The 25691-nt window shown below is 37.4% G+C and overlaps 1 protein-coding gene across 1 annotated transcript in view; it reads left to right on the top strand.

Annotated features, from left to right (window-relative positions):
* Positions 1 to 25691, top strand: part of NECAB1 (N-terminal EF-hand calcium binding protein 1) — a 206340-nt gene that overhangs the window by 74632 nt on the left and 106017 nt on the right. The window contains exons 4-5 of the mRNA XM_047728083.1: positions 3341 to 3366; positions 18478 to 18575. Of these exons, the coding sequence (XP_047584039.1) occupies positions 3341 to 3366; positions 18478 to 18575 (124 nt within the window). The remainder of the gene's footprint in view (positions 1 to 3340; positions 3367 to 18477; positions 18576 to 25691) is intronic.

Below are 25691 nucleotides of genomic sequence, written 5' to 3'. Positions count from 1 at the left end.
GTAAAGATGTTTACAATGTGACTAGCATTTATTCTTTCCATTTTTTTTTAAATGGCATAGCTGAAAGATTATAGGTTTTCTTACTATAAACATGAAAAGAAGCAGAACAATATCACACACTCTCAGATATACTGTAGGCTTATCTATGGCTTAATATTCCTTTACAACCCTGTGTTACTACAGGATGGAGTTATCTCGAAAGAAATCAGTCCTATGGAATTCACCCATGTAAGTCTACTATAAAAAAGAACAAACAACACAGCACGTAAATAGCTAAATAAAGGAATATTTGAGGGGATCACTTAAAGTGCGTTAAGAACATAGCATTTTATTGAGGAACACGTAGAACTAATGCCATGCAAATTACTCTGAACTATGTTTTATGATATATTCCATGTAATTCAGTAGTTTTATGATATATTCCATGTAATTCAGTTTCCATAATGGATTGACTGTTTATTCCTTGAAATTAAAAAAATCTCATTATGAACCTGTGAACCATTCTGAGGAAAATACAAAAACAGAGTGACCCTTAATGTCCTTTTCCAAGTCTGAAGTTCTATGGAAACACTGGAGTTAGGAAATGACATATAAGTATTAATGACCAAAATGCTTGACATGATACTAAAAATGTCTAAGTGGTCTAATTCTGAATCCAATAAGATTCCAAGCTTTGATGGTTTTACCTTAAAACCCTTCCCTTCTGTGTATTCTTTTTGCTCCTCTCCCTATCACTGCCTATCCGTCCTACACTTCTGATCAAGCTCCCATTTTAGGCAATGCTTTTTTGGGTTGAAATTTTGATATATAAAGACTTGAAAATCATATCCTATGTAGGCACCACTGTATTAATACTTATACACTGTAAAATTACACGCAAAAAAGTGTAAGCTTAAATATAAATACAGATATTTAAGAACTGCTGGATTTAATAATGGCATTGAATTAATATTAATCCCTTCACTTGAACATAAGAGAACATATTTATTTGTAGAAACTACACCCTGAAGCATTTAGGGGTAAAGAATATCATTATCTGCAATGTACAATCAAATGAGTTAAAGTAACATATACAGAGAAAGAATATGATAACTGAGGGGGGAATGTGATAACAACTGGGGGAATGGTTAGGTGAAGGGCCCCTTTTTTTTGTAGGTTGGAATTATTTCAAAGTAAAGTTTTAAAGGTGTGTGTGTGTGTCTGGTGTGCAGGTACTTCTTTTTGCCCCCATTGGATGGCCTTGCACACCCTTTGGGTTGTATACTTCAATCTGGGATCAACTGGCCCAGACAATACAAATAATGTCAAAACTGCTCTCTAAGCCTCTTTTCATCCTCTTTTGATCTAACCTCAACCCATCTGTTAGTGACCTTCCTAAAGTATAAATCAGATGATGTCATTTGCTTTTAAAATCCTCTGTGACTCCAAGTTGACAAGAGAACATAGAAACTTTTTAGATGATCACATGAGGCTTTTCATTGTTTTGTTCCATTTCTTCATTGATGATCTATGTTCCACCCGAAGGAACTACTCGTGTTCATAATTATTGCAAATATGTTTCTTCTAACTGGAATGTTCTTCCTTTGTCTGCCTTTTCTACTCCTACTCAATCCTTGAGATTTAGCCTCAACATTTCATCCTCTATAGCCCCTGATAATCTTGCAATGAGCCGCTTCTCCCATAGTAACTATTTTATCACATTCTAATTATTTCTTGTAGAAGTCTGCCTCTAAATTCAGCTGCTAGAGACGAGTGATCAGACATACTCCTCTCAGTATCTGTTGCAACCTCATTGATCTGTGGTGGTTAGAACAGTGCCCGGCACATAATGATGAATGCCTGTGGGGAAAAATGAATGAATGACTGAACAGAAACCCACACTGAAACTGCTGTAGAGGGCTTTTCGTTTTCTGCCTGGTGGCAAATGCTACTTTACAAAAAGACCTGCTTAAGTGAGGAGATATCCTTTAGACAAGATCAAATATTCAGTGTCTGAGGATAAAATCCTTAATTTAAAATTAGTACAACTAGGGATGGAACTGGTTAAAAGAGCCAGGGTTTGGAATGATCCCACGAGTAACCCTCCAGCCCAGCAGCCCTGCCTGACACATAGAGGAGGACTGGATTATGACCTTCATTTACACTGGGCTTTCACCAGTGGCAGCTGAATTAAAGTCCGAGATTTTCAGTTAATGGATGTTTGCAGTTGACTTTAGTAAGTCTTAATCATCTTTCAGAGACTTTTATTCCAATTTCATTTAAACTTTTTATAATTAGGAGTGAATATTTGAATTTTATTAAGTTCCCATCTGGTGTTAAGTAGGAATTTTCTCCTCTAAGTTACCATGTATCTTAGATTGATTTATTGTCAAATTTGGACCATTCTTGAATTCCTATACCGTGCCTGCCATGGTCAAGACATTATTCTAATAGGAATTAATTATATCTGCTAATATTTCATCTGCTATGCTATATTTATCTTCATAAGACTAAGAGGTAACTATTGTTTACATGGAAATATAATTTACATGTAAATATAATGCAGAAAGACATGTGACTCTTTGTTATGTGTCAGAAATCATTCCAAACGGCATGGAGTCAAATTTACCACATAGGTTGAGTTTAGATATGGAAGTTCTAGCAGTTCTAACCAGTCAGGAATCCAGATAGCTAACATGTATTAAGTGCTTGTTTTGTGCCAGTTACTCTTTTAACTGCTTTATATATATTAACCCATTTACATCCTATTGCATTCCTATGAAACAGAACCTACTATCCCCTCTTGTTGTTGAGGAACTGAGCCCTAGGATGTAAAGAAGTCATGGTCACATGGGTGGTAAATGGTACAGTCAAGGTTTGAACTCAGGCATTCTGGCTCCAGAGTTTCTGTTCTTTACCATTAGGCAGCATTCCCCAGCATGATACTGGGGGAGACACAAACCCAAGAAATTATTTGCTCAAAGGTAGAATCTGATGTAATCATTGTTTGTTTTTTAAAATATTTTATTTATTTATTTGACAGACAGAGATCACAAGTAGGCAGAGAGGCAGGCAAAGAGAGAGGAAGAAGCAGGCTCCCCATTGAGCAGAGAGCCCAGTGACCCAGGACCCTGGGATCATGACCTGAGCTGAAGGCAGAGGCTTTAACCCACTAAGCCACCCAGGCTCCCTGAATGTAATCATTGTTAATGATTATTTAAGCAATGTAGAATTTATAAGAGAAATACCATAGCTACATATCATCTATTAATATAGTTATATAGATTGGGGGAATGGCTGTATTTAAGTATATTAAAACTTAAATATTACAAAGTAACAATTTTCTTTCTTTTCTTTTCAGCAATCTTGACACAGAAGAACTATGTGGTAAGTTGTATTTTGTTGGGAGGAGGGGGCAATCAAACTCACTACTTGCTTTAGGATGAAAAAGAATACCATCTTATTTAAATTTCTACATATCCTGAAATTAATGTCCTAGATTTAGAATATAGTAAAAGATAATTGAGATTTCAAGGGATTTATCTTCATCTGTGAGTTTTACTCAAGCATGTATTTCACTGGAGAAAGAGTTGGGGCTCATTAATTTGTTCATGGAGAAGAACTTGGTACAAACTGCACTTGGTACAATTAGTTTAACAATAGGAAATTCTCCACTAGTTTGAATATATTTTTACATCAGTGTTTAATACAACTTCACTATTCTCTTCAATTATATTGCCTCTTTACTACTGTTTTTTAAAAATTGACCCCCTTGACATATAAAAACAACTTTGTTCCATATCTCCCTAAATAGTTCTGGAATGTTAAGTTTCACTTGCAAAACAAGTTTTGCTGGAGAGAGGAACTTCTACAGATTCCTGACTTACAGCATCTTCATTTATTTTTTTCATCCTCATGATTGGAAACAAAAGTCAAAGGCTAGGAATGTGGAAAAGGCCAATATTTCTGAGATTTATTTTTTATGAGAAAATTATGAAGCATTGTGAGACTATTCAGTGTGAAAGAGCTATTTTTTCCAAACACTGAGGTTTTAAGTTTTGTGTTTTGAGGTGATTATATAAGCTAAAACCTTGTCCAAGTTGGATTTTATTGTCTAGGTTTTTTAAAAATAATTTAACAGATATGATTCTCTGAAACTCGTAATTGAAGTCATGAGAGCTTCCTGAACATCTTATAATTCTTACAAATTTTAAGTTTATAAAATCATCACAAAGCCCATTTTACAATATTCAAGAGTGATTATCTTCCATTTCATTAAATAGGGCAACACTGGGTAAGGTTATGTCAAGACAAAATATCAGAAGACAAAGTTTCAAGAAAATAACCCTAAACAACACAGATGATAATCAGCACAAGCTTTCCAATTTTCCAATGGTCGTAAAATAGTTTTCTCTTCCTTCATAGTGTCTCTCTCTCTCTCTCCATAGTGTCTCTCTTCAGTTGGAAGAATCCAACTGAAAAGTTGTTTATGCAGAAGCAAGGTATCTGATACCAAAGCAGTTCATGATTTTGTTAACTATGAAACACTAGTAAAGAAAAACAAGGAAAATCCTGACGTGGTTTACACATAATCCAACCATGACCCATCCACACACGGCTATTAAACTGTGTTAAGTGGACCAAAGGGCCCATGGGAACCATGGCCACCAGGCTCTCTATAGAATATCAATCACTGTAAAGGACAAGTTGTGATCCATTGTCATTCATGTGTATATGGTCCCTCTCAGGGAAGTGGGGAGATGAAGTGGAGAACTGAGAAGATTATCTTGATAATTTTGTGAGGTTAGGAGATCCATTTGCCTCAAGTGTCTAGATAGGGCAGGCCAAAGTAATGATTTCCTCAAGTCACCAAGATCATTCTTTTTGTTCTCTACTCAAATTTGCCTACGTAGACATGTCTCGTGAGAATAAGGGATTTTAGCATAAAACGTTTAGTGACTCTTCTTTTTGCCACTAAGGTTGCTATGTTGTTTATGTATTGTCATTAAGACGCGCATATTACATTATCCTCTCTTAGTATGATCCTGTATCTTCACTGAATCCTCTGCAAAAAAAAAAAAATGTTCAATTTGCCTTCTATAATAACAGAACTAGATTAGGAACCTACTGTGCATTTACTGGAAAAAGCTTTGACAGTGATTTTCCCCATAATTAGGGGACTAGGATATGGGTTTTGTTTTTGTTTTTGTTTTTTAAGAGAGCATGCATGCAAGTTTGGGGAGGGGACGTGGAGCAGAGGAAGAGGGACAGGGACAGAGAGAGAATCCCCAGCAGCCTCCACTCCTAGCCAAAGCCTGATGTGGGGTTTGGTTTCAAGACTCTGAGATCATGACCTGAGCCGAAATCAAAAGTCAGACGTTTAACCGACTGACCCAGGCAACCCCTAGTATATGGGGTTTTAATGCAACCAAATTTCTCTTTATTTTTTTTTTTCAGTGATTGTACTCCCAATCATGTGTTATAATCCTCCCCCTCTCTGTTCAAGAACATGCATTTTAATTTCCAGAGTATAGTTTCATGTCTTATTATTTTGTAAATACAAAGTAAATATTTAAGTTGGAGTCTAATCAAAACCAAATGCTTCAGTGCAAGTGAGTTAAATCTGTCGACTCACACCCCGCACAAATTCCCCCTTGTGCATGGGAGGGATGGCACTTAGATCAGTATGGAAAGCAGATTTCATGTGCTCTTTCAAAGAAGCAGTTAAAAGGTCCAGGTATCTAAAAGTTTCATTCTGTTGCTTTTACTTAGTGTGTTCATTTACTAAATGATAGAGAAATTAAAAACTATAAAGTATTGGTTTGTTTTAGTTATGAAAATAATACTTAGTTTTTAAGATTGAATAATACAGAATTACATGGGCATTTAAGATGGAATGTCAGTCTCCTTTTTTCCCTCCCTGCTTTTTCCATATTCTCTGCTGCTTGGAGCATCGCCTTCCAGATATTTTTATTCATAAGTCGATATTGATATATATATATGCCTTGATAATTTTTCCAACCGTGAGATCATGCTATATGATCAGTATAGCTGCACACTGTTCATTTTATTATAAAGGTTGCAAATGTGCTGCATTTACCTTCAGTTTTTTCAGTCACATCCCCTTTTATGGATTTTCAGGGTTTTTTTCCAACGTTTCCCTTAGACAAAGAGCACTGAAGTAAACATCCTCATTTGTATTATCTTTGTACTCTTGTATGAGTAGTTCTATCTATATGGTAGATGCCTAGAGGTGTCATGACTTGGTCAAAGATTCGTCAGTCTGCACGCCCACCAGCAGTGCTAGCCATTGCATGTGCTTCACTCTTCCCATAATTGGGGAGGCCTGCCCAAATAGTAGCTGTAGGCCATATCTTACCAGTCAGTACATAACTCAATTACAGCTAGGCATTTGTGTTTGAACTCTAGCTTTGAGTCTTTGGTTTTCTGTTCATTCCGTCTTCAGATGTGATCTAAAATCTATCAGGAGTAAAATTATTACTTTCCTGACCCTACCCAGGGCTAAAGGATAGAGGCTGCCCAAATGACCTTAGTGTGACCCCTGGGTAGTGCTGAGAGGTACCTGTGCCAGACAGGTTGAATGCTGGAAAATCAGAAGTCACTATTCCTCTTCTAGACTGTTAGAGCTGTGGCTTCCTGGCACATTTATAAAATGACCAAAAAAGAGGGGCACCTGGGTGGCCCAGTCCATTAAACATCTGAGTCTTAATCTCAACTCGGGACTTAACCTCAGAGTTGTGACCTCTAACCCTGCATTGGGCTCCATGCTGGCTGTGGAGCCTACTTAAAAAAAAAAAAAAATCACCAAAAAAGAGCTGTAAAACATTTTGCATGACACTCCCCACCTCTCCATTCTCTTTGATTTCAGTATTTTCCTCCTGATCTAGTATACTGCTTGGGAAGCTATAGCAAGGTACATACTACAGGATTCTGAACTCATGAGACTGCTTTGTGAGCTCAGTTCCCAGTGTGGCCTTGGTGGAGGGTATGGGGCTCTGGTTCTCATTTGAAATTCTTAGGCCAAACCTGAAAACACTGGAGGATTAAGATGCAGACTAAGAAAATAAGACAAAACTTGGTGATGTGATGCCACCAGTTAGGTAGAGAAAGGAAGGGAGAAACTAACCATTGGTGAGCATTATTAGTGAAAATGTTGCATTGAATTTCCATGAAATACTTTGCTTTCTGACAGTCAGCTTGTTGAATATGTCTGCTTATAAATCGTGCTCTATTTTCTTATAAAACAATGTTCAAACTCTTACCTTTCAAAGATTCTTCACTTAAACGGATGAGACTTCGTTGCCACACATTTCCATATGTGCTATACAATTCTGCTTTGCTCTTGACTATGGAACTCACACGCAGGTTTCAATAAAAGTAGATTCCTCCAGGAAATCATTCTAGTTCTTGGAGGATGGGAGTTTGGGTTTTTTTGTTTTGTTTTGTTTTGTTTTAATCCCCAGACAGAACTATGCAGCTCTTTTAATTTTGTCTTTTGATACTATAGCAAATCATATTGTAGTCTTTAGGAAGAAGTTCCCTACAAGCAAAAAATGTAAAAGGAATTCCACATATAATGGGTTATTTGGGGACTGTCCTGACAGAACATATATTCAGCATTTTAACTGTACTCTGTAGATATGGAGTTGAAAGGATAGATGTCACCCTGAGGGAGTGTCTCTATCTTTACTCCTGACCCATTGGGGCACATGGGAAGTGAAGCTCTGAGCCCAGGCCACAGGGAGGTTACATCTTGAGAATGAGGTATGTTCAGGGGTCCTGGGCCCTTACTCTGGAAGGCCAGAGCTGTGCTGGCTCTTCTGGTCAGCCTCAGACCCTGAACTTATAAATAGGCTGTTAGATAAGAGAATGGAGCCAGAGTACAGAGGGCTGAAGGATAGAGGCTTCCTGAATGGCCTCAGTGTGACCTGAACAGCTGGAACCCACTTCAGATGCAGGCCTGAATGTGCCCCATGTGGGACAGTCGTTGGTGTTTGAGAGTGATGGACAGTTCCCACATTTGGGTCACTTCATCACTAATTTCTGCTTCTCTGGAGCTCCTATTCTGCATTATCAACCCCTAGTGCTCCCTCAGGCCGGCACACAGAGGCCCCCCAGGCTGGAGCTCCCCTCCATGCCCAGAGTCTGTAAAGGCGGGCACCATATCTGCTGCATAGCTGCCTTCAGCCCTCACAACCAGTCCCTGGACACGTGATTCTGCTGCTCTCACAACTTCCTATTCTAATCACCTCCATGTCCATCCCTGCCCTGACATAAATCCCTACCTCCTGTCTGGAATTTTACAGGATCTCCCATCTGGCCCATGGCTTGAGTATCTCTCAGTGGGTCATGCGATCAACAAACCAGAGTTTTAATGAACCAGTGTATATTCTGGATCTTTCTTTCTCTCTAATGCTATGATTTGAGGACCAAACTCCTTTGCCCAGCTCACATTGGAATTGTGATTCAAATGAGGCATGGGAGCACAGTAACAGGAAGAAAACCATCCAAGTTCAGTCACTTGTGAAGCCATCACTGGTCTTCTTTCCCTGCCTGCCACATCTTTGGGCATGCAGCCATACTGCGGAAATTTCAAGTTCCTACCTACCCTCTCCTCATAGCTTTGGCACGGCTTGGGGCCCTTGTTCTGTGATGAAATCACTGCTGGCAATTAATTCTACTCTTGTCTCTCCTGAAGGTGTGTCCCAATATTTCTCCAATGTTCCACAGCATATCCAGGATAACCTTTCTCATGAGAATATTGGAGGAGGTCATTCTACTTTTCAAAATTGTCCCATGGTTTCCCATTTCCTGTAGTAATTCTCAGATTTATTCCAGCTCCTAATCTATCCTGGCATATCTATAAAACATGGTGATTTCTTGGCCTTAACCCAAATTTTGATTCAGTGATGAGACTTTCTCACTATTCCTTTCTAACAAGTACTCTAGGGCAGTGCTTTTCAAACTTACATGTGCCTACAGATCATCTGCAGAAGTATTAAAATGCAGATTCTGACTCAGTAGTTCTAAGTGGGCTTCAAATGCTACATTCCTTTTTTTTAAGGATTTATTTATTTTAGAGAGAAAGTGCAGAGGGGGAGAGGGGGAAGGGCAGAAAGCAAGGGAGACAGAGAATCGCAGGCAGACTCCTGCTGAGCGCGGATCCTGAGGCAATGCCAGATTTTATCCCATGACCCTGAGATCATGACCTGAGCTGAAATGAAGAGGCAGATGCATAACAAGTTGAGCAACCCTGGCATTCCAAGATGCCACATTCTAACAAGTTCCCAGGTCATAATGATGCTGCTGGTCTGGACCACAGCTTGAGCATTGAGGCTCAAGAATTCTCTAGAAGATTCTGATGCACTTGGTCAGAAACTGACCTAGACTTGAGGATAAATTTAGAGCACTAGCAGGGAATACGTGAAACATATCCAGCTTCCTCTCTTATCAGTGATTTTTGGCATCCTGCTTCCTCGTTGCTTTTCTTCTCAAATATCTTTCATTCTTGTCCTTTGTGTCTCAGCAAGGCTGACCTACATGTGTTCCTGCAAATATGACAAGAGATTCCCTGCTTCCGTGCCTTTGTTTATCTTCCCTCAAGTTATCCAGCAGATTAAGTCTGGCTCATCTGTTAGTCCAGGCCTTGTCATGCCTGCTCAGTGAATCTGTCTCGGATTCCCTGCAGGTGGACTTCAGCATTCTTTCGCCTGAATTTTTTTTTTGGGGGTGGACACGGGGGGGGGGGAGTGGTATTAATCTGAAAATATCTTTATTTCACAGTAGGGTACTGCAGTGTGTGGTTTGAGATTAATCAACATAACATTAATTTCAGGCATATAGCAATGATTTGATATTTGTTTATATTATGAAATGATCATTACAGTAAGTCTAGTTAACATCCATCACTACGCAGTTTATCTCTTAATGAGAACTTTTTTAAGATCTATTCTCTTGGGGCGCCTGGGTGGCTCAGTGGGTTAAGCCGCTGCCTTCGGCTCAGGTCATGATCTCGGAGTCCTGGGATCGAGCCCCGCATCGGGCTCTCTGCTCTCTCGGGGAGCCTGCTTCCTCCTCTCTCTCTGCCTGCCTCTCTGCCTGCTTGTGATCTCTCTGTCAAAAAAAAAAAAAAAAATCTATTCTCTTAGCAACTTTCAAATAATTAATACAGTATTATTAACTATAGTCACTGTGTTGTACTTTACATCCCCATGACTTATTTTATAGCTGGAAATTTGTACCTTTTGATCGCCATCATTTATTTCACCCACCTGGTAATCTGTTTTCTGTATCTAAAAGTTTATTTTTTTTAAATCCATAAACAAGTGAGATGATATAGTATTTGTATTTCTCTGACTTATATCACCTAGCAAAATGCCCTCGAGATCTATCCATGTTGTTGCATATGAAAAGATTTCTATCTTTTCATGACTAAATAATATTCCATTGTGTATATATAACTACATTTTCTTCATCTAGTTACCCATTGATGGACACGTACTTGCTTCCATATCTTGGCTATTATAAATAATGGTGCTCTGAACATGGAAGTACATGGGGGTTTTTTTTGAGTTAGTGTTTTTGATTCCTTTGGATAAATACCCCGAAGTGGAATTGCTGAATCATACAATAGTTCTATTTTTAATTTTGGGGGAACCTTCACACTACTTTCTATAGTGACTATGTCAATATACATTCCCACCAACATTGCACAAGGGTTCGCTTTTCTCCACATTTTCACCAACACTTACCTACTGTCCTTCTGATAATCCACGTTCCAACAGTTGAAATCTTATTGTGCTTTTGATTTGTATTTCTCTGATGATTAGCTATGTTGAACACCTTTTCATGCACCTTTTTGCCATGTGTATGTCTTCTTTGGGAAAATGTCTGTTCTAGTCCTCTGCCCATTTTGGTTTTTTGTTGGTTTTTGCTATTGTGCTGTATGAGTTCTTTATATATTTTGGATATTAACCACTTAACCAGATGTATGATTTGCAAATTCAGTCCCAGCAAGTTGCATTTTCATTTTGTTTCCTTTGCTTTGCAGAAGCTTTGTAGTTTGATGTAGTCCCATGTGTTTGTTTATAATTCGTTGCCTTTGCTTTTGGTGTCAGATCCAAAAAAATCATTGTAAAGACTGATGTCAAGGAACTTACCATCTGTGTTTTCTTCTAGGAGTTATATGGTTTCAGGTCTTAAATCTAAATCTTTAATCCAATTTAAGTTGATTTTTGTGTATGATGAAAGGTGGGGTCTCAGTTTCTTTTTTCTTTTGTATACAGCTGTCCAGGTTTCCTAGTACCATTTATTCAAAAGACTGCCCTTTTCCTCATTGTATACCTTGGCTTCTTTGTCATAAATTAGTTGGCCCTATATGCATGGGTTTATTTCTGGGCTATTTTGTTCTATTGATCTATGTGTCCTTTTATGCCAGTAACATACTGTTTTGATTACCATAGTTTATAATACAACTTTAAGTTGAGAAGCATGATGCCCTTCAGCTTTGTTATTTCTCAAAATTGCTGTTACTATTTAAGATCTTTTGTGTTTCTATACAAATTTTAAGATTGTTTTTTTCTATTTCTGAAAAATGCATTGGAATTTTGGTAAATTTTGAAGTGAATCTGTAAATTATTTTGGATGATATGGACTTTTTAACAATATTCTTCCAATCTCTGAATACAGACTAATTTTCCATTACTTGTCTTCAATTTCTTTTATCAATATATTACAGTTTTTTTAGGTTGTGTGCAGATTTTTTATTTCTTTGGTTAAATTTATTCTTAGATATTCTTTAAATGCATTTAAAACTGGGATTTTCCTTTATTTTCTAGTAGTTCAGTATTAGTATACAGAAATGCATCTGATTTTTACATATTGATTTTATATCATGTAACTTTACTGAATTTGTTTATTCTAAGAGTTTTTTGGTAGAGTATTAGGGTTTTTATATAAAAATTATATATATATATATATATATATATATATATATCCTGTCAGATAGTTATAGTTACCCTTCCTTTCTGCTTTGGATAACTTTTCTTTATCATGCCTAATTGCTTTGGCTAGGACTTCCAATACTATGTTGAATAAACGTGGTCTGGTCTTCTTTCTGCTCTTAGAGAAAAAGTTTTCACTTTTTAGCACCGATATGATGTTAGCTGTGAGCTTGTCATATTTGTCCTTTATTACGTTGAGATATGTTTCACCTATACGTATTTTGAGTTTTTATCATGAATGGGCATGGAGTTTTGTCAAAAGCTTTATTGATTTTTATTGGTGTTGAACCATCCTTGCATCTCTGGAAAAAGTCTACTTGATGGTATATGATCCTTTTAATGTATTGTTGATTTCAGTTAGCTAATATTTTGTTGGGGATTTTTGCATCTCTGTTCATCAGGGATGCTGACTTGTAGTTTTCTTGTAGTGACCTTGTCTGAGTTTGGTAGGAGGATGATATGGCCTTATAAAGTGAGTTTTGAAATAGTCCTTTTCTTAGCTTTTTTTTTTTTTCTTTTGAGGAATTTGAGAAGGATTTGTATTGTTATTTAAATGTTTGGTAGAATTCACCAGTGAAGCCATTTGGTCCTGGACTTCTGTTTGCGGGACTTTTGATTACTTAATCAATTTTATTACTAGTAATTGGTCTATTCAGATTTTCTATTTTGTCATGAGTCAGTCTTTGTAGGTTATATATTTCTTTTCTAGGAATTTATCCAAGTCCATCTTGTTTCAGTATATAGTTGTTCATAGTAGTCTCTTATGATCCTTTGTATTTCTATTGTTATCAGTTGTAATGTCTCTTTCAATTCTGATATTTAGTCCTCTTTTTGTTTTTCTTGGTGAATCTAGCTAAATGTTTGTCAATTTTGTTTATCTTTAAAAAAAAACAGCTCTTTGATTTATTGACTTTTAGGTCTCTATTTCATTTATTTCTGCTCTGATCTTTGTTAATTTGTTCATTTTACTAACTTTGGGTGTCATTTGTTCTTTTTCTAGTTTCTTGAGGTACAGAGGTTGGTTTTTTGAGATCTTTCGTATTTCTTGGTATAGGTAGGCAGTTAGCTGTATGAACTTGCCTTTTAGAATTTTTTTTTCTACATCCCATAAGTTTTGGTATGTTGTATTTTCACTTTCTTGGTCTCAAGGTGTTTTTGGCATTCTCTTTTGGTTTCTTATTTGATTCATGGTTGTTCAGAAGCGTGTAGTTTAATCTCTACATATTTGTGAATTTTCGTTTTCATCTTGTAAGTGATTTCTAATTTATATCATTATGGACAGATAAGATGCTGGGTATGATTTCAGTCTTCTTAAATTTATTAAGACTTGTTTTGTGGGGGTGCCTGGGTGGCTCACTTGATTAAGCAACTGCCTTCTGCTTAGGTCACGATCCCAGGGTCCTGGGATCAAGCCCCGTGTCGGGCTCCCTGCTCAGTGCAAAACCCGTTGCTCCCTTTCCCTCTGCTGCTCCCCCTGCTTGTGCTCTTTCTCTCTCTGTGTGTGTCAAATAAATAAAAACTTAAAAAAAAAAAAAAACTTGTTTTGTGACCCAGCGTATTCTTTATCCTGAGAAATGTTCCTTGTGTACTTGAGAAGAATTTGTATTTTGTTGCTTTTGGATGGAATGGTTTGTGTGAGTGTGTGTATATGTACATACATTGGCATATGTATGTGTGTATACATAGTCCATTTGGTCTAATGTGTCATTTAAGACGATTGTTTCTTTATTATTTTTCTGCCTGAATGATCTATTCATTAATTGACCAATAAGTGGCATATTAAAGTCCCTTACTATTATTGTATTACTATTTCTCTCTTAGATCTGTTAATATATGCCTTATATATTTATGTGCTCCTATGTTATGTGCATACATGTTTACAAATGTAAATTTCTTTTGGTGGATTGATCCTTTATCATTACATAATAACTTTCCTTGTCTTATAATCTTTGTTTTAAAGTTATTTTATCTGATATAAGTATAGCTACTCTAGCTTTCTTTTGGTTTCTGCTTGCATGGAATATCTTTTCTTATCCCTTCACTTTCAGTCTGTGTTCTTATATCTCAAGTAAGTCTCTTGTTGGCAGCATATATAAAATCCATCCATGCACTCTGTCTTTTGATTGGAGAATTTAGCCCATTTATATTTAAAGTAAACATTGATACATATGTGCTTATTTATGTGTTGTTGATTGCTTCCTGATTGTTTTGTAGTTCCTCTGCTCCTTTCTTTTTCTCTTTTTTCCTTTGTGATTTGATGTTTTTCTGTAGTGGTATATTTCAGCTTTTTCTCTTTGTGTGTGTGTGTGTGTGTGTCTACTATAGGTTTTTGCTTTGTGGTTACCATGAGGTTCACATAAAACAATTTATAAATGTCTGTTTAAACTTGATAACAACTTAATTTTGAATACATTCTGAAGCTCTACAATTTTATTCCCTTACCCCCATGAAACCTTTCATGTTTTAGATGTCACAATTTACATATTTTTATCTTGTGTATCTGGTAACAAGTTCTGTAGTTATCATTATTTGAACACTTTCATCCTTTAGCTGTCATATTAGCTTTATAAGTGATTAACCTCCATCTTTCCATCATGAGATTATTCTGAATTTTACTATACTTTTCCCTTTATATATCATGCAACTCTCTTCTGGCCTCCAAAGTTTCTGCTAAAAATCTGCTTATAGTCTTATAAGGGTTCCTTTGTACCTAACAAGTTGGTTTTTCTCTTGCTTCTTTTAAGATTTTCTCCTTTCCTTTAACTTTAAATAGTTTAATTATAATGTGTCTTGGTGAGTTTAACTGTGGCTTCACCTTAATGAGAACTTAATGGGTTTCTTTGATCTGTATGTCTGTTTCCTTTCCCTAGGCTGGAAAAGTTTTCAGCCATTATTTTTCCAGACAAGAGTTCTTTCCCTTTCTCTCTTTCTTCTCCTTCTGGGACCCCTATAATATAAATATTTGTTCACTTGATGATTTCCTGTAAGTCTCCTAAGTTATGCTGACTCTCTTTCTTTTCTTTTTCTTTTTGCTGCTCTGATTGGAAAATTTCCACTGCCCTTTCTTCAAATTTGCTGATCCTTTCTTCTGATTCATCTAGTCTGCTTTTGAAGCCCTTTATTGTACTCTTCACTTCAGTTATTGCATTCTTCAATTCTGTTTTCTATTTGGTACTTTGTATTTTGTATCTTTGTGGAATTCTAACTTTATTCATTTGTTCTTCCAAGTTTGGCTGTCATTTTTATAACCACTCTTTTGAACTTTTCATTAGGTATATCACTAATCTCTATTACAGTCTTTTTTCTGAAGTATTTACTTTATTCTTTCATTTGGAACATATTCCTCTATTTCTTTATTTTTCTTGACTCTCTAAGTTGGTTTCTGTGCATTAGATTAAAACAAACAAAACAAAAACAAAAACAAAAAAACACCACACCTCTTCCAGTCTCAAAGGAGTGTTCTCAGACAGGAGGTGTACCTTATCTTTCAGCCCTGCCATAGCTATTGGCTTCTCTCAAATCTTGTTCAAGTAGCCTACTTCATTCTAGTGGTTCTCAGTAATTGAGGGTGTGCCAAGACTAGTCAGTGTCCTAAAGAGGAGCATCTCAGTCAACACCAACAGTTAGGCTACAGCACCAGACCCTTAAGTAACAGCTTTTACCCTTTCAGGGGAAGGCAGGTGATGGTTATCTCTGTTGCTCCCTCTGCACAGATCACTGGGTGATAACCACTTAAGAACTGTTTCTTTCTTTGCTATGATCCTATTGAACTCATGAACACAAACCTTGCTGGCCATCAGAGCCAGGCTATCAAGGATGTGCTCTCTTGGCAAAAGCCCCAAAAGTCTGGGTGCCAAATGTGTCCATAAGCTCTTTTCTTTAAAGACACCTATGACCTTGGGTAGGGCTAAGAGGGGGCACATAGGTGGTGATGCAGACATTCACATTCTCTGGAGAGGATTGTTGTTGGCCCCTAGATGTGTGTTTAATTACAAGCCTACTTCTCATGCCATAGCTATGAAGATAAGCTAATGGGAATTTTTTCTCAGAAAGACTATGGGTGTATTTCAGTCTGCCATCTCTGTGCTGTGCCATGGGGGTAGGGTAGCTACCTAATTAAGAACTCTTTCTCCATGACCCTATGGGGCCCACAAATGTAAGCCCCCCTGGCCACTAGAGCAAGGTAATACAGGGATGTCCCCTGCTTTGCCCTGTACTTTGGTTATATTTTGTACCTGATTTCTTGAACTGTTTTCTGGAATAATGACCATATGTATAGCAGTTGTTTGTTGCAATGTTTATTTCCCCTACCTGGTTATAGTATCCTTAAATATTCTGTCTTCTTTGTATTCCAAGCTCGTAGTATAACCCATCTGGCACACAGAAAGCACTAAATAAATGTGTGTTAAGTCCTGGAATGACCAAATGAACCTTCACCATCATGAAGTGGAGGGTAGGAATCTCTCCTATTATGTATATTAAGTGTCTCTGGCTCCTTCATCTAATTTCCTTCTTTGAGTTCATCGGAGCCCTACTTGCCCTGGGGCACATCCCCATTGGTAAATTATAAAACAATTTGAGTGGCGCTGACCTACACCACCTCAAAATATCCCTTATCCTTAATCTCCTATCCAGGGCTTGGGTGTTGTAGTTCTCTCTATTCTGAGAGTTATTTTCTTTGTGTTCTAGTATATTGCTTGGGGGGTAATTTTTTTTTTCTCCTAACTGCTTTGATAACTGAGATGAATGAGTAGCTGAATAAATGAAGGAAGGAAGTCTAGATAGATGTCAGCTCAGAAACCTCATTGTCTTCTCATGTTCTTTATCAGCATGTACCCCTTCATAAACTTGATTTCACAGTGGAAAGGTAATTTATAGTCTCTCCAGGAGAACTTCATTGATTAAGTCAGATACCTTGTTTATGAAAATATTTTGAAAGGTGGTGTTCCTTCATGTTTTGTTTTTTTAACCCTTATTTTTAAGCACTAAATTCTATTTTCCACTTAATATATTCTGCCTTCTTGCATTTGAAATCCCTATTACAGTCTTTCTTGAGTTTTTGTGTATATTAAAAATATGCTAACAATTTTACTTTTTTTCCCATTTTTCTTTATACGTTTTGCTTGTTTCAACTTAGTGTGGATTCTATTCTGTTAATTATTTTTGTCAAAGTTAATATTCTGTAGCCACATTAACTGCTTGCTAGTTCATGAATAATTGTGTTGCAAATAATGGTGACAAGGTCACATATGTTGGTCAGATATTAAGAGAATTAAAGAATTAAAGAATTAAAACATTACTCTCAAGCAGGTATTTAAGAAATATCTGCTTTCTTATTTATTTTCCAATTAATCCCTTCCTGAAAGAAGCTTTATGTGAGATGATCTGCACCATACATTTTTTAAGTAATGCATAGTCAGGAATACATTTGCTTTTTGTCAAAAATATGCCATGCATTTTTAATGCATATGTACACAAATTATAATTTGACAGTGATAATCTAGACTTGATTTATTGCTCACCTGTGTTTATTTTTTCTTAGATGATTTCTGCACATTTACTAATAAATCATTGAGTGGTACTTCCCATTTGTTATTAGTGTCAATGTCAACAAATAATTCCATCTTGAGTATTAAAGTTTCCATAAAACATGCTGAAATTTATCCCAGTGATCTCAAATAGCTTTATGTTAATTTTTCTTCTCATTCAACTTGATTCCATAAATAATTATGGCATATTAAAGAGAGGTAATAATAAACTACTGCTCATCCAAAGATGAGTTCACAGGAATGGTGAGAGCTAATGATTTTCTAGTGACTGAAAGTTCTAGGTCTTTTCAGTATATGACTTCCTAGGCCAGATCTCTCATTTCAGAAATATATAGGTTTCTATAAGTAAATATGAGGTTTGCATTTATCTCTCCTATACTTCAACTTGTTTGGGAAGAGTCTATATCCCATACTCCTAATTGTAACATCCAATGTATTATTTATCCCTACCAATTGAAAAATATGGTTAACATCTGTTTTGCTCTGCCCCGATTATTGCTCTGCCCATCCTCATGTTTTGTAGCATTGTTAATTCTTAACCATGAGTTTACCTTGTTTAAATGTCTCCCAGGAGAAACAATTAAATGTAGTTTAATTTTTTGCTTAAGCTACTATTGTAATGGGTGCTATAATAACATGCTGTTGAGAATAATTTTTTATTGTAACAGTCTTGTCTATAGATCCAGATTCATTCCCGCCCCCCATCTTTGTAAGAGTATTTCTTCAAGAGTAATGTAACCATTCAGTTTTTTTTATTTTAATGAAATGGCTATATTGACACACTAGTCTCTTATGAAAACTTTCTAGTTTTCAGTTACAACCCTTTATTTGTTTCACACATTAATGGAGTATATCATCAGTTGATTTTGTTGTTATTTTATGACATATAAATGCAAACATGATTTTTTCAATATTTTTACTTTCAGAATATTTTTCCCAGCACTTGGGTGAATATGAGAATGTACTAGCAGCACTTGAAGACCTAAATCTTTCCATCCTGAAGGCAATGGGAAAAACAAAAAAAGTAAGGAAATGTTGGTGTTTATTTTCTGTAAATATCATCTTTGAAAAAATTTTCTTGGAAATCCTGCCTATTTCCTAATGTATCATAAAAGTTTACATTAGTTTTTATCACTAATAACTTACTTTCTTGATTAAATGAGCTATTGTAGTCCTGCATAATACAATTATAAAATACTAGGTGCCAGAATCTGTGCTTTTTGTTGAGGATACAAAGAGCCGTTCAAACAGCTCTTAACTGTGGTCGGGAGACAGGTGTGTAAACAAGCAATTGCAATATAGTACAACAGAGGGAAGCACAAGATGAGGCATCTGATTTGGGCTGGAGGAGATGACACCTGAGCAATTACAGATGAAATCATAGCTAGGGAAAGGTGAAACAGACACATGGAACAGCATGTACAAAGGCTCTGTGTTGGAAGGGGAATGGGGTAGGCACAGGGCATTCAAGAAAATATAGTCTTTATTATTTGTTATTTTTTTATTTTTATTTTTTATTATTTTATTTATTATTAAAGTCTAGAACACTGAGGAGTGGCATGATGTGAGATGAAACGTGTGGTAGAGAGGAGGTGTACTTGTCAGGATTTTGTTGGTGGACCTGAGGATTTAGAACAGTATCCTAGAGGCAAAAAAGTCAGCCACATTTTAAGCAAAGATAAGGAAATTCATGTAGTCTTTTGAAAAGATCATATAAGAAATTAGCTTGAGATTACTAGGGTGGGTGGGGAATATGGGAATAGGATCAGGAAGATGAGTGAGGAAGCTAGTTCACTAACCCAGGGGAGAGATTTTGGTAGTTTAAAGGTATTGTTAGATGATATGGAAAAAAAGAACTGTACATAAGTTGAGATCCTGTCAGTAAAACTTGGAGAAGGAATGAATATGGTGGATGGGAGGACATGTCTAGGATGAATCCTGTTTTTTAGCTTATATGCCTGGGTAATGGCATTATCTAAATAGAGAATGCTGAAAGAAAACCAGGCTTGAGGTAAGATTGTAAGTGCACTTTTAGACATGTTGAATCTAAACTGCTTTTGGAACATCTAAGGAAACTGAAGGTAAATCATTAGATATATGGATCTGAATCTGAGAGGTGAAGTCTGGATCGGACAAATGTTTGTGGATTGTTAATACTTGAAGAACTTGAATGACATCAACTGGAGAGAGAATATATAGTAGAAAACGGACAGGACCTAACACTGAGCTTTAAGGAACTTCAACTTTTGTTGGTGGGTGGAAGAGAATGAGCCAGCATGAGAGTCTGAGAAGGAGTGGGTAGAAAGAAGAGAGGGAATCTGGGAGATCATGATATCTAAGAATTGGGAAGAGTATTCCATGAAGCACAGAATGGTTAATAGCATTGACTACTATGGAGGGCTCAAGAGAGATGAGAATTGTCTATCAAAAAAACACATTTTAGCATGTGAGATATGTAACAAGAAATACACATTTTTAAAGCTTACATGGAATTTCTGGATAAAGACAGCAGACTTATGTGTACATCACTGAACTCTGCTTGCTCCTGAAGCCCCCCAAAGAAAACTAAAAAAAAAAAAGATCTTTTTAATGGGAAAGTAACAGAAGTTGAGAACTAGAAAGCCAATGAACAAGTGGTCCCTGGCAGGAGACCTGATATGTTTGATAGCTTGACTTGTAGTGGGAAAGCAGAACACCCCAGCTTGGTTCTTAGAAAGGAACTTGTGGCACTAGTTGCCACTAGAAAAGGGTGGGAATTGTTGAGCTAAAACAGGGGGACCTGTTGGAAATCTGTGATTCCCTGCCCTTCTCCACCCAGCTGAGCAGTTGCCTCTTGATCCAGCCAGCTAGAAAGCTTCTTCCCTGAAAGGGTTAAAGGAGAGGGTCTCTGCCCTGGGGTGGTGTGTCATCACAGCTGAGAGATTAAATAAAAGTTTACAAACCAAATGAAAAGACCTCCAGCTTCCCCCCCATGCACCCCACCCTGAATTTAACTCCCAGAGTGTTGACCACTCAGAGGGTTGGCATCCAGATGGCAGACAGGGAGATGTTGTCTCTGAGAAATCTTACCAATTACTAGAGAGTCTCTCTCATGGTAGGTAGAGCTCAGCCTGATTTCCTTTTCTCCCCTCGAATCTTAAAATCTTGTCCACAGCCCATCCTTAAAGATGCACCGTTAGCCAAGTGTCACCAGACTTATTACAGGACAGACAGAGACTAAGACAAATCAAAAAGGGGGGAGGGAGGAAGGAGTGCACAAAGTAACACAGGGGACTCTAGACGAAGATGACAACTCCCACTCAGTCTCATCAGCCTCCTCGGAGGACAAGAGAAGATACTGTTTCCATGAAAAACAGGGCGACAAATGGAACACTGAAGAGCTCTTTAAAATTAAAACGAGAGCAGAGCTAAAGACTTTACAGAATTCTGGAAAATAAAGTTTAGAAAGTCTCCAAAAAAGTAAAGCAAAAGAGAAAGCATAAGCCAATGGGAGCATCAGCGTAAGCTGCCCTATATCCAAATAAATTCCAGAGAGAAAGAAGAATGGAGTCTGAAATACATTTTCTCTTGATCTATTAAGGTGTATTTGGAAAGTGCATAAGATTTTATTCCTTGGGACCTTCCCTCCAGAAATGGTAATTCTTCCAAACCTCTTCTTGGTGTGGCTGGCTTCTCTCCTTTTTCTTTAGGTCTCGCCTTTAATACCATGTCCTCAATGAGGTCTTCTCTGACCACCTTACCTGAAAGAGGTTATCTCTGAGGATCTCCTGTTCCTTGCAGGCAATGATCAGAATGAGTAACTACGTATTTTGTTTTCCTTGTCTGTAAGGAGGGAGAAGGGCAGTATCTTTTTGGAATACTAAGAGCTTCACATAGGGCCTGACAAAATGTACTCAAACATTTATTGATTGGTTAAATCAATTGACTTAAATGGATATTCATACAGCTCTAAAAGCTAAGTAATTTACTCCTGAAAGAAAAATTGCTCCTAAGTCCCATCTAAGAAGTGTTCAGATATCCTTTAATGGGAAGGAAAAGCAAGTATCTAATCCTTATTTTTTTTTTTTTACAAATTATGCTAAACTCATGTTCTGTGAATTAATATAGCAAGGCTTTGTTAAATCAAGATCAACCTGTTATTTTGGTTTTTGTTACAAAATGTATTTTTTTCTTTTCTTTTTTTTAAGATTTTATTTGTTAGAGAACATGAAAGGGGGAAGGGTCAGAGAGAAAAGCAGGCTCCCTACACTGGAGAGCCTGGCGCGAGGCTCGATGCGGGGACTCTGAGATCATGACCTGAGCCAAAGGCAGACACTTAACCAACTGAGCCACCCAGGCACCCCCCCGCCACGAAACCTGTTTCTTAACAATGACCCTTAAAAATGCATTTGATCTATATAACCATATGCTTAATCAAGGACAAAAAGATTTTGTTTTAATGGTCAAAATATAATTGGGAAAGGTTCTTTGTGTGATAGCTCAAAGACAGTGAAATGCAGGAAGGAGTTTGACAGTTTTTTCAAGCCACTGTTGAACTGACATTTCCATACTGTCTAGCACAATGAACCCTTCTGAGCGAGAGATCCAGCATTTCTTTTTGAGAATCTCTCTATATTTTTACCTAGATGAAAAGTCCTGTCTCAGTAGGGAGGGCTGACTGTTCTAGGCTGTTATGAAAAGTGAAATACAAGCCATTCAGGCAGTACATCTGTCTGCTGTGTCAGAGAATGGATAAAATGGATTACAGCTGCTTAACTGACACCCCAGGAGGTGACTCAGGACAGATCCCATCTGTCACTGTTATTCCCCCTCCTCCTTCTGTTCCCTTAACCCAAAGCCTTTCTCTAGGTCCTCAAGGCTTACCTGGATGATTCTACTTTGCTTATTTTTCAGAATAAACACCATAGGTCCAATTCTAAATGGTCATTTGAAAGCCTTGGAAGTTGCTAAAAGCAGAACTCCCTGTCTGGCTCTGGGATGTCACACACACACACACACACACACACACACACACACACACACACACACACACACACAAATACTGGGCTTGTCTGTTACATTTTTCTTTCTACAGTGGGGTGAGAAGCTAATGTAGATCATTAGTATGTAATGTGCTTACAATCTCAAAGCAAATGTAGAGTTATGAAGCTGAAGAGTCATCTTGTGCTATTTATATAAACAAAAATGGAATTCTGGATTCCCTTAAACCTTTCCTGGTAGGGCTTAAAAGGAGATGGTCATAAGTTAAAGTGAAGAACGGTGTTCTTAAAAAAATTACCTACATTGTGAATGATTAGTTCACCTTGATGAGTGAAGCTGGGATAATGTCCAAAATTGAAATGTATACAAATTTTATAGTTTTCTCCTGGAAGTTATTTTTCAAACAAGTACATTCTACATCTTCAATTATTTTAAGAAAAAGAAAAATAGACTTGAGTCCTAGTTTATTGGGTCTCTGTTTTTCCCTTCTTAAACCTGTCTTTGGGATCTGTAGACACTTTCGCATCTCTTCTTCATCCCTGTTTCCTTGTGTTTAGCATCTGGGCTCCATATTCCTTTCACTTGTTAAAACTCACTATTTTTTCTTTTCATTTATGAGAAAAAGAAGTGTGTGTGTGTGTGTGTGTGTGTGTGTTTATTCCTCTAAGAAGAAGAAATAGCAGTGGGTCTCAGAATTCCTGTCTGGGGAAAACATTAATTACTACAGTTTTATGCAGGATTTATCATTAAAAATAAAAACTTAAAAGTTTCCTTTGTTTCAGACAAAATATAGGAGCTGAAATAGTACCATGTGTGGAATAGTGAAAACACTCTCACGGGCTTGTAGAAGGCAGACACATAATTCTTTATGGTTTCCTTACAATCCTTTTAATTTCTCTTTAAAAATAGAATGAAAAATACTCATGGACTTCATAGTAACATAGGAAAACAAGCTTATTTGACATCCCATTTGAAATGATCTGTCTTTTGTGTAAGTGTGTTTAGGGAAGAGGAGGTAGACACTAGAGCCATGGAAAATAGGAAGAAAGTATCTGGAGGTTGCAAATTTGGCCCAGTAAGAGAGAAACCCTATGTCAGGCCAATGCTTTAGAATTTTCCTTCCAACATTGACCAGACTTGTGCCCAGTGCTGGCAAAGAGGAACCTCAGGCCCTTGGAAAGTCTAGTCTGTTAAGTCATGGGGGATGACATGGTTTTCTAGGAGACCCACCTTCTCCTGAAGGAATCTGCAGTATCTACTAACTTAGAGGAAGGAATCCCGGGCTGAGGAACTTGCCACCACTGAGGTCAGAGAGCTGACCGAGTTTATGTGAGTATGACTTGGGGGATAATTTAAAGGTGAGAAGAGACCACTTTGAGATTACTCGTGGGGTTCAGATAATGGTGCAGGTGATTTTTTTTAATTAATTTATTTTTTTAAATAAACATATAATGTATTTTTATCCCCAGGGGTACAGGTCTGTGAATCGCCAGGTTTACATACTTCACAGCACTCACATAGCACATACCCTCCCCAATGTCTATAACCCCACTCCCCTCTCCCAACCCCGCTCCCCGCAGCAACCCTCAGTTTGTTTTGTGAGATTAAGGGTCACTTATGGTTTGTCTCCCTCCCAATCCATGTTGTTTCATTTATTCTTCTCCTACCCCCTTAACTCCCCCATGTTGCATCTCCACTTCCTCATATCAGGGAAATCATATGATAGCTGTCTTTCTCCGATTGACTTATTTTGCTAAGCATGATACCCTCTAGTTCCATCCACGTCGTCACAAATGGCAAGATTTCATTTCTTTTGATGGCTGCATAGTATTCCATTGTGTATATATCCCACATCTTCTTTATCCATTCATCTGTTGATGGACATCTAGGTTCTTTCCATAGTTTGGCTATTGTAGACATTGCTGCTATAAACATTCGGGTGCACGTGCCCCTTCGGATCACTACGTTTGTATCTTTAGGGTAAATACCCAGTAGTGCAACTGCTGGGTCATAGGGTAGTTCTATTTTCAACATTTTGAGGAACCTCCATGCTGATTTCCAGAGTGGTTGCAGCAGGTGATTTTTTGAGGCAAGGCCATCAACTGGTGACTAGGAGGAGAAGGGACCCCAGCTCACAGTAAAGTCTGGCCAGGCTCAGGACTTGGAGTGGCACCCTCCCCAAAACCACATCAGTAGTATTTCCTAACCACTGCTGGAACCCTGCCAAACTCCTGGCAGCTGACCTGACTTCCCTGAGCCAGGTTACCAGAAATCAGCTTAGGGCTTGAGTGGCTATGAACAAAAAAGGAATAACAATTGATGCAAACTAAATTTTATATAGTGCCTTCGAGTTTTCAGTGTGTTTTAATATATGTAATTTCATTTATCCTTCGTAACACCCCATTGAAGAATGTCAGGCAAATAAAAATATACTCATTTTTAAAATGGGGAACCTGAGTTAAGGTGGTTAGTTGATTTGATATCCTAAAACTAGGTTTAAACCCAGTTCTCATTGGAAATTTTCCTATTTAAGGTTTATGTGGTCCCATATGCAACATATTGCAAATATGCAATTCTAAGTTGTATCAAGGCACTAAAAAATGGTCTTTGAATTGATTGAACTCTTCAGAGTTTAGTTGTGGATCAGCAAAGTCTGGAGACTTCTAGCTTTCATGGTTAAGTTATTTTCAACTTTGTTTTAGGCAAATGAACAAATGCATTTCCAGAGCTTTGTGTAATATGTGAAGAGCATATGAAAGAAATAGAAGTAGATAACCAAATGCCAAAATAATAATTAAACACAAATCAAATATGAACGGTGGATAAGAAACGTTCTAAGCAAGGAAGTTCATACTTTTTTTTTTTTTAAAGATTTTATTTATTTATTTGACAGAGAGAAATCACAAGTAAGCAGAGAGGCAGGCAGAGAGAGAGGAGGAAGCAGGCTCCCTGCTGAGCAGAAAGCCCGATGTGGGGCTCGAACCCAGGACCTGGGATCATGACCTGAGCCGGAGGCAGCGGCTTAACCCACTGAGCCACCCAGGCGCCCAGAAGTTCATACTTTTTAAAAATAGTTTGTTGTCGTCAGAGGAACAGATGGAACAGTTAACTAAAAAACAAAGGAAGTTAACTACCACGTCAAACAAGAGAAATTTAACTT

This window comes from Lutra lutra, chromosome 4 (genome assembly GCF_902655055.1).
Source record: "Lutra lutra chromosome 4, mLutLut1.2, whole genome shotgun sequence".
NCBI lineage: Eukaryota > Metazoa > Chordata > Mammalia > Carnivora > Mustelidae > Lutra > Lutra lutra.
This window is presented reverse-complemented; position numbering and strand designations above follow the sequence as displayed.